Consider the following 13,321-nt stretch of genomic DNA (forward strand, 5'->3'; position numbering starts at 1 on the left):
GCAATCTATCCACGCGTGCCTATCGAGGCCTCGAGTAGAGTAAATCGAGTGATGGTAACGACACGGCAAGGTCGCCTAGTCAACTTGACACGGTCACGAGGCGCCGGTGAGCCTTGCATGGCGCATGGGACGAGGAGGTGTTAGCCTGGTGCACTTGAACCAGGAGTTGCTCGGCGCCTCGGGAGGCGTGCGATTAAACGTTGCAGGTACATGCATGCATACTTATAATGGCATGTGTCGAAACCTTTTCGCGAGGACTTTAGCCTTCGGCGCTTTCCAATCCTCGCCGTTCGTTTACAATCCCCTCGAGGGTAATACAATGTACAACTCTCGCCCGCGCGGCCGATGCCGTAATGTTCCAAAAGTCAGACAAATCGTGGGAAATAATCGTGGGGCTTTTATTGTTCTCCGGAAGCTTGGAAGCATAGTCGAACTTCCGTTTAGAGAAAGAGCTTTTGTCCAAGCACTTTGCAGAATGACTGGAGTCCCAATACCGGGAGCGATGTCTGTCGATGAAAGTGAATTAAATATTGTACAAAGGACGGATTGACGAAATGTCGCGTAATGTACCAGTGGCTGCAGACTGGCACCGCTCAAGGTGATAAGCCAGGCGCTTTGGTGACCACGAGGATAGTCGCTTCTATATCTATTTCCCGTACTTTCGACGAGTTAAATGTAATTTATGTCGGTGTCTGGGGTGAGATGGGATAGCGCCGCGAGCAAGGAGACTGCGGACCCTAGTTCCATCCCATTCCATTCCATCCCGTCCCTCCCGATTGGAGAATATTGAACAAGAAGGTGCAAGCGAGCGCGCCGGACAAGGGGAGCAAAAGAGGCGAGTGTGGCCCGATCGTTCGTTTCAAATTTGCGTAAATACATCAAGTAAGGTCAATAGCATACGGGCGACGATTCTCCCCTGGTCCAGTGGCGTAAGCCAGCTCCTGCACCGGCTGTTTCCGTATTCAGTTCAACAGCTATCGAGAAGCACCTTGGCTCCAATAGCTCGTATTTCTTGGCCGCGTGGTCATTGGATTGTTTGCACAAACACACCTCTCGGCCGATCTCTCATACGACGTGAAATTCAGGGTGTCTAACGTCAACGACATTGACACGTCATTCCCTGATATTTCCAGCTTTTTCAGATGAAAATGAGCATTTTCCAAGACTCATTCCAGCCTCAATTTACTGAACAACTCACTTATTTCACGCAAATTAGTTAAAAATCGGACGTCAGACGTCTTCGTAGTAAGTTATAATAATAGGCCAATTTGTCTTCAACTTCAATTTTACTTAAACCCAATTACCGAATACGTCAATAAACACTCAAATTTTAAGTAACTAATGGATATGCCATTCTTTCGAAGCATGAAGGTAGAAACGTCTATCCGAGAGTATCGACTGTTTTTAGCACTAGTTTTTTTTTTTTTTTTTTACAAGTCTCACACAGTGCTCAGCATCGATTTATCAATCCCCATTTCACACTAATCTCGTCGACTGTCTAACGAACAGTAATTTTCTACATTTCGAACAATCGTACACCAGTGAGGAAGGAAGTAAAAAAATTCCGGAACACGAGTCCAATTCCCTGATATTTCCCGATTTTTCCAGACGCATGCAGATTCCCTGACCGATTTTCCAGATTTCGCTGAGAGCTAAATACCCCGAAATTGGAAATGCGTCGAAGCGAGAAGAAGAATGAGCTGCGGATTGCAAACTGGCGAAATTTTCACAAACTTGTATCGGATCCTTGTCTGTAAAGCTGCGATTCAGAGTAAAACGCAGATTGTATATCAATTCGGCGCACTCTCGTGTATACAATACACATACATATTCATATATTTACACGCATGTGCTTGTCCGGCGTTACGACCTCATCCCGCATACAAATATGCACGCATTAATTCAGGATTTTTATCGCATTATACCGCCTGATAGAGCACAGCTACATGAGGGACGAGAAGAATCAGGAGCCGATACATTCGCTGGAGGAAAAGTTGGATTCTTTTTAAAAATAATTTTTATTTTTTCCACCAGATTCGTTCGTCGGGCAAACTTTTCACGAGCAACTCCGCACGGCTACGATCTTCTCGCTTGCATCCACAAGACACTCCGTGCTGGATGTTTCGTCCGATTCGTGTATTCAATTTTGTAACGCGAATCGAGAGTATCGGTCAACGAACGACCGACCATACATTTTCGTAGAATCGTAACAGGCTTCGGTAACTTATCGATATCGTCAATCCACCCCACCCCCAACCTCTGTCCATTTCATCCCCCTCCTATTTTACAAAACCGATATATTTTCCTACACTGACCCTCGCAATTTATTATTCTCGATTCACTTACCCTTTTCGCAGTCGTATCGTCGTTTCTTTCTTTCCTTCTTTCTTCAAGTTCACTCCTCGTTTTTCAACAACTCGCCAAAAAAAGCCGTTTGTCTATCGGTCTTTTCATTTGTTCCTTTTTTTCCTCCGCTCCTTTTTTCATCTCCCCTAAATGCAATTTGTCGCCCTGTCGATTCCGTTACACGCATGTATCGCGTCCGTATATACGTAGGTATTATACATGCGTCGTGCACACACCTGTGCAATTTACTCGCTTGCCTCGTTTCGATTTAACGCCACGTCGTTTATCGTGCGTGCATCGCGACTCGTCGTTTTATTACGCAGAAATTGAAAAATGAAAAAAACTAAAAAAAAAAAAAAAAAATGAAAACAGTAAGATAAATAACGACGTTACCTGCACCGTACGGTAATCCGTATGATGCAATCTGTACGGTGGCGAAATCGTTGAAATATATCGGAAACCGGTAACGTATTTCGATTGTAAACAGCTGTAACAATACGATATGCGAAACGTACGTTGAGATCGTTTCGCTGATCGGATGCGAAACTTCGTACACCGTCGCTCGTTAATTTCTATCGTGCGAATTATCCCGATACGAAAGGTGTTCCAGATCGACGCTCGGATGTCGCGTCGGGTTACGCGTCGATCGATACAACAATTGTAATTAAAATCCAACGCCGCCTGGATCGCGACGACAGACGGTGACAATGCAGGCTTCAATGTCAGGACGATAAGCCCCGCAAGCCCAGAAATGATACCGTATACCGACCTAGTCCTCGTGCCCTGGAAAAGCGATCGACGGCTACCGGCGAGGTGACGCGTTCGGAAAATCTAATTCTAACGCACGTATGACGAGGGTGTGAGGAAAAGCGAGGAGAAAAGGGAGCGAACGAGGTCACGAGGGAAGTCGAGGATGACGAGGATGGCTGAGGATGGAAGAGGAGGGGGAGGACGGGGGCTCAAAGTCAAAGCCAAAGCCAAAGTCTGCGGTCTGAGTCGTGCGTACGTACGTGTGTGTCTTTGTCCGTGGATGCTGTCTGCGTAGGTTTAACAGCCGGGAACGACGCGTATGGACGAGGAGAGCCCGAGTCCGCCGAAATCCAGAGGCAACAGATATTATACCGTTTATACCAGTTTGCGGTTTACACGGAGGAGCTGCAGAGGATTCGGTAGATCGGTACGTGCGTAGATTCTACCGAACAGATACCAGACTACTACACAAATACAGCGATCCTGCGGAGAATGGGCGTATAACGCCTATAACTGCGTAACGCCGGTTAATCCACAACGCGGCCCTTCTCCATTCTCCCTACCGAAGATTATCTAAAGATTATACCGCGGGAGCCTGCGGGGTCGCGTTTCTGTTTAACGATAATTGACCCGATAAAACTGGATTACCAGTTGAAATCGGATCAGCCTCGTTGACTCGACTTGGGGCGAAGCCGCGGGGTCTGCGTCACGCCTGATGCCCCTGCCTGGGTCTGTCCCGAAGGGCCTTGCGTGTGGCTCGACGGTTTTATCCTTTGAAACGTCGTTGATTGGCTTATCCATACTCCGGATAGAAAAAAATTAGTACGTGTGACGCGGGGCTGCGAGAAAAAAAGTGCACATCTTTTTCTTACAGGTTTCTTTAGTCACTGGAATCGGGAAAAGATACTCGTGTTTGTGGTTCTTGTTCGAAGCGAAACTCCCGTTTAAACCGAAATCGAATAGCTCGTTGTAAAGAAATTTTGGTTTCTTTCGTCGTCGTTGTGCTCTTTTTTACGCAAACACCTTGTAACGAATAAAATGGAAGTCACTTTTGGATTCGGCACACCCGAAACCGTGACATTAACCAAAAACATCCCGTGCAGTTGAAATGAACAATTTTTCTGCAGCTTGTACATTGAACACAAAATTACACCACGTTGACCGCAGTTCCATACATCGGATTTACCAGTGAAAATTAAAACCAACCATTCAACGAATTGCATGTATCGGTATTATACACCCCGGTAAATATTCATCCTTTTCACTTAACGTAAAACGGTCTACTTACACATGGCAGCAAGTATCGACGTCACGGATCACGGTCGATGAAATGTACTCTATTCTCTTCCCTCTCTTTTTTTTTTCTTGCCCTTTATAAAACGCGATCGAGCGGATCCAGTCCCCGTGAAACCTGCACGATCAAACGTTTATTATACCCTTGGTAAGGCGATGCCGCCCCCATCAGAGGCCGGTATAACAAACTCCGTAATTGTACGATGGAATTTCATTAAAACTGTATTAATTCACATTCTCATTGTAATGAGACAGTCCCTTGACGGCAGAGAAGCCCAAATGCAAAAACGAGAGAGAAAGATAAAAAATAAAAAATTGAAAGTAAAAAAAGAAACTTCGGTTACGCGTACCGAGCCGGTACAAAGGATTTATGAAAACACATCGTGCACCCCCTTAATTTCGGGTATGTAAGCGTTTCGTTTCGATCCGCGCCGCGTGAACCGGCGAGCTCTGCCTCTTCGAATGCATACATTTTGCATTCGGTGACACACACACGTGCAAAGTTGCAAATCTCTTCCCCGCGCAGCAATTCGTCGCGACAGACGTCGACACGGTTGCATAAATTAAACGACTGTACTCGAGGTTGCCTCCAGAACTGCATCGCAAACGTCTCTCTCTCTCTCTTTTTACTTTTCCGCAGCTGCGGCCCGATCGCGTTGCATATACTTTGCAGGGTGCATCAGGATAAGTATAGAAGGAGATTCGTCGCCGGAGGCGTTTCGTTTTCATTATTTCACTCGACTCATTTGAATTCCGACTACTTTGCTCCTTTTTTCATTTTCTTTTTCAACACGTTTCTTAACCGTAACGCTCTCTCTCTCTCACTCACTCTCTCTCTCTCTCTCTCGAGAATCGGTTTAATTTTCATTTTATATCGCCTCTTTCACCTTGGGCTTCACAGAAACGCCTCAACTGTCACTTGCAAATTGTGCAACAGATGCGTGCACCGCGTGCAGCGATGCAATTAGGCAATATTCCGAATCGCGGCGATGCAGCATCGCGCAGCATCGTGTGGTAATAATACTAAGGTGGTATCTGCGAGTGACTTTCACGTTGCACGCGTACCTAAATTTGCGTATTGCGATTCCACGTACATCGTAACAGGGTGTCGTTAATACCCACGTGACGATCGTTAAAATATCGAAATTCGCCGCATTTTACCGTCATCGCACCTTTATTCCATTTATATACATACATATATGTATACACCCGCCAACGCGGAGTTGCGCATATTCGGTTCAATGTAACGCCGATACATTTTATTATTACTCGTCAGCCACTTAGCGACAAGAGAGTGAAAAATATCAGGAATAGACGAAGAGATACGGATAAATCAATAAATTTATACACGAGGGTGAAAAGACGTCGTCGTTGGTTTCGAAGCAGAAAAGAACTTGTGTCGCAAAACGTCCGCTTATCAAGGGTTCTTTATTGCGTGAAAATTGTCCCGTAAATCTCGACGAGTCCTCTTTTTACCCATCTCCCCCTCCCCCCCCCCCCCCCCCCCCCCGTTACCCCTCAGAGTTCCATCTCGACGACGCGGATGACGTCATCCCGCGAGGGATTAAAGCTATACGAGAAATCCCTTTATATGGCTGTATATATCCCGCGTTTATTATCGCCTTATCTGAAACGTCCTATAGGTATAGATATACGAACCCTGTATCAGGATAGACCGGACAGTCGGCGATGAACGTCGTCGAACTATTACACCGTCCCCTCTTCATTCCCTGTTCTTTCCGTCCCGTACACTTCTATAATACCACCCCATACCGAGAGTCGCTGATTATGTGAAAAGAGAGATCGGTGACGAGAAGAAATTGCTTAATTCTCCATTCTCGTCGGGGAAATCTCCGCAGTCTAAGTCGACCTCGTTGTCGTCAACATCGGGGTGGGAGGGGGTCGAAGGGGGTCGAAGGGGCGTAGCTGGTGGCGAGGGTGATGGGAGGGAGGGGCAGTTAAAGCTGTACGTCGTTCGGTCTCCTCCGGATGGGCGAAATAAATAAATGACGAGCGATTCCCCGGGGTCGGTAGGGTGTGGTGGTGGAAGCTCCCGGCTCCCGCAGGGTGGAAGGAACGGTTTCTCCGCGTAGATAGCGGGAGAGTTATGACCTCCAGAGCGCGAACGGCCAGACGAAGAGGCGGGGGGAGGGAAGAGAAAAGAGGGAGAGGGGGAAAGAGAGAGAGAGAGGCGAAGCGGGGGGCGGTTTAAGCCCGTTCCGAACCTTACAAGTCCGTAATTTTTACCCCCGGACAAGTTAAGAGTAATTTACTGGCTCTCGGTAGACATTATTCGGCTTTGTAGCTTCTCTCCGGCTCTCGCACCCCTCACCCCCCCACGCTCGCTCTCTCTCTCTCGCTCTCTTCGCGCGCTTCTCCTCCGCCCCTGTTTACGTAGGTCTCTTTCGGCAAAGCGCGCGCGGTTAATTGACTCGCATCCCCATCCCCGTCGGCTCGCCTCGCAACTCGAAACCCTCGGTCTTCCAGGCAACGCGGAATCGCTCGCTTCTGTAGTTTGTAGTTCTCTCTGTTAGCCGGTTCGGTACCTGCGGCACAGTTACCAAAGTAAACTACGCGTCTATGTGCATACCGACATTTATATACACGCGTACATGCCGGGGGTGTTACGATATGGGGACTTGGGTGACGGGAAAGTGGCGAGTATTATGTAATGATATTGAAAATCTGACTTACCCGGACGTGGTGTATTTTTCAATGTTATGCGTAACATGATACAAAGCGTAAGTTGTTGAAAATTGTTCGTAATTAAATCGACGCGTGATTTAGATTTCTGCAAATAACGTTGATACAAATTTTTCACCAATCGGTTATAAGTACATGTAATTCAGAAGTTATACTGAAGATTTTTAACCCTGTACTTACGGCAGAGATTATGAATGGCAAGAAGAGATGAAAATAACGACAAAATTGTGGTTTTCAGTTTCATTTTTCGTTTTTTTTTTTTTTTTTCTCTTCTCTTTCTTCATCCCGTATCTACGTATCAATGGACGTATACAGTTTATTTCCATAATTTATAACCTTGTATAACCTTATATTTATATAATAATCACGTTACGATAACATATTTATATCAATATAGGTATTCGTTTTGTTGTTATTGTTGTTCTTTTTGTTTGCGTTTATTTATAATACATGGCGATTTTTAATTTATTCCATCGATTTATCTTTCTTTTATTTCATTTGTTTATTTGTTTTATTTTTTTTTCTTCTTCTTAATTTTACTTTGGGAAGAGGGAGGGAAATGGTAATTACATTAGTATTAGTAGTACAGTAGTAGTAGTAGTAGTAGTAGTAGTAATTAGTAATATAGTAGTAGTATTAGTAGCATTACAAGTATTACAGGATTATCAGGTGTAGGTAAGAGGGTAAAGGATGAATAACGCACAAACGCCGGATAGTTGCACCCAATATTTTCATCTCTCTCTTTTTCCATTTCCGTTTCGATTTTGTATGTGTATAAATATGATCAGAAAAATCAGGAAACACGGTGATCGCGAGCATTCCTTGAACAGTTCTCCGGACTTACCATTCTCATACATTCATTAATAGGGACGTTAAGAAGGGTACGAGGCAGGTCTAATGAATTCGCAATTCAAACCGCGAGTATTAATTTCATAAGCTGGATATTATCCGGAGTAGTGCGCCTCTGCGCGCAGAACCTATTAATACACATGTTCGCGAGTGGATACGATGTATAAGTAAGCGTACGTACAACGTATACGAATCGATTACGCACAGAAATTCGTAAGCAGCCGTTAGACGCCATGCTCCGCAATATATACCGTATCGCACATATATATACATGTATCTGTGGATTTTCATTTTCCGACAAAGTCCGTGCCAATGCAAATGTTTCGCCGTTTCGAAGGTTCGGAGATTAAGCGGACGATACCGCTGAGGAAGAGGAGGAGGAGGAGGAGGAGGGTGAAGAGGAGCCGAATTACACCGCTGGACCAGGATGTACGGGCCGATAACGTCCGAGCGATTAAAGGGGGCGAATTGTTTAATTGGAGATCCCCATCCCTCGACGCACTAGCCTCGATTATATCGATCGAAACACGCTCAGCGATCGGTAAGCCCTGATCTTCCTGGGCGAGATTCGTTTCAATAGGTTTACGTAATGCTTCCAATTTTTCTCGAACCCTGCACGCGGACCGTCCCGTAAAAATTGTTCAATAATTCCAGTCTCACACCCCGATAATTGCCGCTGCTGCCGCTGCTGATTGATCTTTACCAATGAATCAGAGAGAAAACGGGTGGGGTGTTGGAAAATTATTCATCGCGACGAATCGTCTCTCTCGCTACGAAATTTTTCTTCACCCAGTCATTTCTTAACATTAGAGAAGAGTGTAAAAAGAGATTGATGGATATCGGCGATTGAAATTTATGAGTCCGAGCATCTTTTTCTTTCTCTCAAGGTGTTCGATGATGACTGGGGTGGAATTTTAAACGAGCATGAAAGGACAAAAACCAAAGAGAAGAAAAAATTTTTTAAATTCACCGACTCGCGGCCGAGTTACGTTAAGCTCGATTCTTGTTGGAAAAAAAAAATAATGTTTTCGCAAGTGTAACTTTTTGCGAACGAAACGAACAATTTTCACAAACCGTACTTAAACAATGATGTGTAATATATACATACCCACTCGGACAATATAATATACCTAATTGAATACACTATACTACGGATGTATCGTATTACAATAAACTTATGCGAATGGAACATTGTGAAATTTACAATATCGCTAACTACGATTACTATTTATACATATTTGTATAATATATACTTATATCCGTACATCTTTCACCAATAAATATTAATATAATCCATTATCTGTTAGTTATTATCCGTATATTTTTCATATGTACAAATTGACTTTCCTTTTTTTCGTGCGAATGTGCGCGTGTGTTCCTTCAGTATCGTTTGTTCTTGGTTTTTCATTAATATTTTTCTTCTTTTTCCTTTCCCGCGTCGAGTAATAAAACCCCGATTTAGCTCGGATCGAACCTCGCCGGTATTTGACTAATATTAATCTATTCACGCCTGAGCTATTATTGAAATTCTATATTATAACACAACAGTGTATATTATACCTATGTATAATATGTATTATTATGCCTATCTATCTATCTATCTATCTATCTATCTATCTATCTATTCGCGTGCACGCGTTTTCATCCCCTCAGCCAACGAATGAATTCGATTCGGCATATTGCAGGCTTAAATTAACATTCATCCATCGGTATTTACGTTTATATCAGATATTTACAATTATTTCCCACAGATAATGCGGTACATACATCCATATGCATATTTATACACACACGTACGCAGGTACGCCTACTTCGTAAACCTGCACTTTTTCCGATTCGTGCTATAATTTTTTATTTATTCCCTCGTTTTTCCTTCGCGTTTTTTCCGACCCTTACCAATTTTCGCCCTGTATTTTCTAGCCCGTGATTTGCAACACGTCTGGCGATTGAGCGAATAAACGCGCGGTTTATAACGCGAAAACATTTACAAACACACGTCGATGCGTGACCAAGGTAGTTATACCCATCCGCTGCATGTGCATCGATGAAATATCAGTTATATGCACCCTGCACCGATCGGTTCGCGGCGTCCGGATCACGTGTTGTTAAAGATTTACCTGCAACTAGACGTCGAGTCGGTTCCTCGTTATTTTCGTTTCATATTTCTTTGCTTTGAGTTTTTTTTTTTTTTTTACACTACTGCAAACGTTCCGTACGTGTACGTACATATGTATACGTATATATGCATTACAGAGATATGGCTGAAGGGAGAAAGAGAGAATGTGGAGAGAGAGAGAGAGAGCGAAACTCAGCCGACGTTTGCGTAACGTACATTATTGTTCGGAAATGGAAGCCCCTGCAGGGATCGCCGGGAAGGGATCGGTAAAAAAAAATATCGAAATTTTACTCTGTAATCGCAATGTTGGATCACGAGGATTTGGTACAATACCAAGATACATATGCGCGCGTGTGTGTTTGTGTAACGCTAGAAGAGAGACGAGCGAACGGGCGACGTTTATAACCTCGGGTGTTGGATATTTTTATATATAATATTATTATATCATATTGAAATTGACGAAGCTCTCTGCAATTATATTATCCTGTGTGTGTTTGTAAATCTCATGGCACGAGTTCGCGGATTTTAGCGGTAATTTTTGAGAACCAAGTATATCTCACCGTTGCGTTGGTGGAAATAAAATTAACAGAAAACAATAAGGGGGAAAAAAAACGAGTCAAGAAAATTAAAGGCAAACGAAAGAAAAGGTACAAATCTTGAGATACCGAATTACGAAAATATTAGTATTTATACACGTAGAGATGCGGGGAAGTTTTTCAGAGAGAGAGAGAGAGAGCGAGAAAGATGGAGGGAAAGGATTACGTACGCGTTATATGTATAATATGTGTATGGAAAACTTATGGCTAAATAAAACTTTACAAAAATATATCAACAAATAATAAACATCATCTATTATAACAATTCGTCATACCGTCACCTTTTCCTCTAATTATTTTTCCCTTTCCCGTCTTTGTTTCTTTCATCATGCGCGGACCGGAATAAATTTTTGCATTACATTATATCCGTTATACTGTATTGTTTACCGTGTATATTATATAATGTTATCAACATTAACACATTAATTACCTTTCTTTTTGTATACTATTATCATTGTTGTTGTTGTTGTTGTTGTTACTATTATCATTATTTTACGTTACAGGTATTTATATTTTACAAATTCTACTCACCTATACGGCGTTAATGTACAACAATATTTATTCATTTAATCTGTAACAATATATTCATACGTGTATTGTATGTGTGTGTATATATATATATATATGTATTATTGTTGTCAATTTACATATTCGAGATGGTATTCACATCGTGCGTATAGTATAGTATGTGTTGTTGGTAGGTATGTATTTACACCGACGTTCAACTGCGGTGAGTATTATTTTCTCCTTCATTGGCATATTAGGTGAAAGTTTTTACTCCCAATCTTTATACTAATTGTACACAATACCCATATTTATATTTGACACAAACTGAACAAAAACAACGTTACATCGGAATTGTTCAGATTTTGAGATAAATTTGTAGCGATACTAATTTCTATAGTATATTATACGCATGTCAATTTATTCGCAAGATATTTCGAGATTTTTGTGCCATTCGGTTTCGTTTGAATTCATGACTGTTTCAATCCTCGTAATATTTTACTTCGCTTCATTTCCATCGTACTTTAATTACCATTTTTCCATCTTTATTTCTTTCTTTCTTTCTTTCTTTCTTTCTTTCTTTTTTTCCTTTGAAAATTCCACGTATCCGCGGCCGTGTTTCCTCGACGTTGCAACTTTTAGTACAATTATTCGATAATTTTTTCACTTCTCTTTCATCGCTGGTTAGTTAGTGTTTCTTTTTTATTTCTTTCAACACGTACAGTTTTTTCGTTTTTCATCTTCATCGTGCATTATTACGATTGTTAATTTATGTCACACGATATATCCGTCCACGTCCATCCGTTTGTTATATACTTACTCGATGAATCGCTACAACCTATACGCATACAATTATATATCGTAACGATATAACGTGTGTGTATACATATATATGTGTATATGTTTATATATGTATATCATACACATAAATTTGATTACCTATACAATTTATTTACACGGTTTCCTCCTCCGTTTAGTTGTAATACTAATGAATGATGTACACATACTATGTGTGTGTGTATATATATATATATGGATGTATAAACATGTATACATAAGTTCTTTTCCCCTCGAAAACAGGGAATGCATATACAATGTTTACATACATCGTATATTTATGCATGTGCCGTAATTGTTTTGTAAAATAATAATAATAATAATGAATCGCACGTTTGTATATTCTCACACTATAATACACATTGTAATATCGACGTTCTCGTCAATTTAATTGAAAGTCAACAGTAATTTCACCCGTGCATACATACCCAAATATGCGTATGCGCAGGTACAATCGTTATTAGGTCGAAATGTCTCACGCTGCTGAAAAAATCTCTCCCTCGTATCGTAAACATTTGCCGCGTTATTTCCGTGCGAGAATATTTATCAATATAATAACTATAGGTACGAATTTACAAATCTATAATCGTCCTTTTAAATAATATTATACCGACGCGTCGATTATTATAAATTATTAAATTCGTTTTCGTTAATACTGCGACCTCAGGTTGATATTGTGTAACGATAATAATTCCTATTATATACATATATATGTATATATATATATGCATGTGTGTGTGTTATACTATACATGTAGCATGTGACGTTTGAAAATCGAAAATAAAAAAAAATGTCATTATTACAATACTCTATGTCGAGGTACTCGTAACACATTAGGTATAGCACATTATCATAATCGCATATCATATCTACACAATTACCATAACTTTTAGTATCATCATTTTTTTATTATTTTTTATTTATTTTTTTTTTTTTAATTTTTTTTCTCAATTCAATACCCATATTCGTATATATATATATATATATATATATATATATATATATACATACACGATACCCTAATAGTTTCCAGGCGACGCAGACCACCGTAATAATATCCCTGAAAATCGGACGATCGTCAGAGATATTGTAATACCGTGAATACTCGGTGCCGTTCCCCTTATAGAACCGGAAACGACGTTTAGACCTACGGCGGAACGCGTGACGTTGAGAAAAACTGAGGCGTCCGCGATGCCGGCCGATGATTTGACGATCATCGTCCATTCCCCGGAATCCGACCACCTAACCGAGTCAAAACTGAGTATCGACTGGTGGCAGGCCTTCGTGTCGCCCTCCTGTAATTGGATTGAAAATTTTTAATTTTCAT

General features: G+C 41.6%; 1 protein-coding gene across 3 annotated transcripts in view; it reads right to left on the reverse strand.

Annotated features, from left to right (window-relative positions):
* Window positions 1-13,321, reverse strand: part of LOC124186052 (hemicentin-2) — a 165,916-nt gene that overhangs the window by 4,425 nt on the left and 148,170 nt on the right. For 2 of the 3 annotated variants that reach the window (XM_046577403.1, XM_046577401.1), the window contains exon 10: window positions 7,276-13,289. In XM_046577403.1, the coding sequence (XP_046433359.1) occupies window positions 13,014-13,289 (276 nt within the window). In that variant the 3' untranslated portion in view covers window positions 7,276-13,013. Of the gene's footprint in view, window positions 1-7,275; window positions 13,290-13,321 lie in introns of those variants that run through there. The other variant, XM_046577402.1, reaches the window with a different exon arrangement.

The sequence above is a fragment of the Neodiprion fabricii genome, chromosome 7, assembly GCF_021155785.1.
Source record: "Neodiprion fabricii isolate iyNeoFabr1 chromosome 7, iyNeoFabr1.1, whole genome shotgun sequence".
NCBI classification, from domain to species: Eukaryota; Metazoa; Arthropoda; class Insecta; order Hymenoptera; family Diprionidae; genus Neodiprion; species Neodiprion fabricii.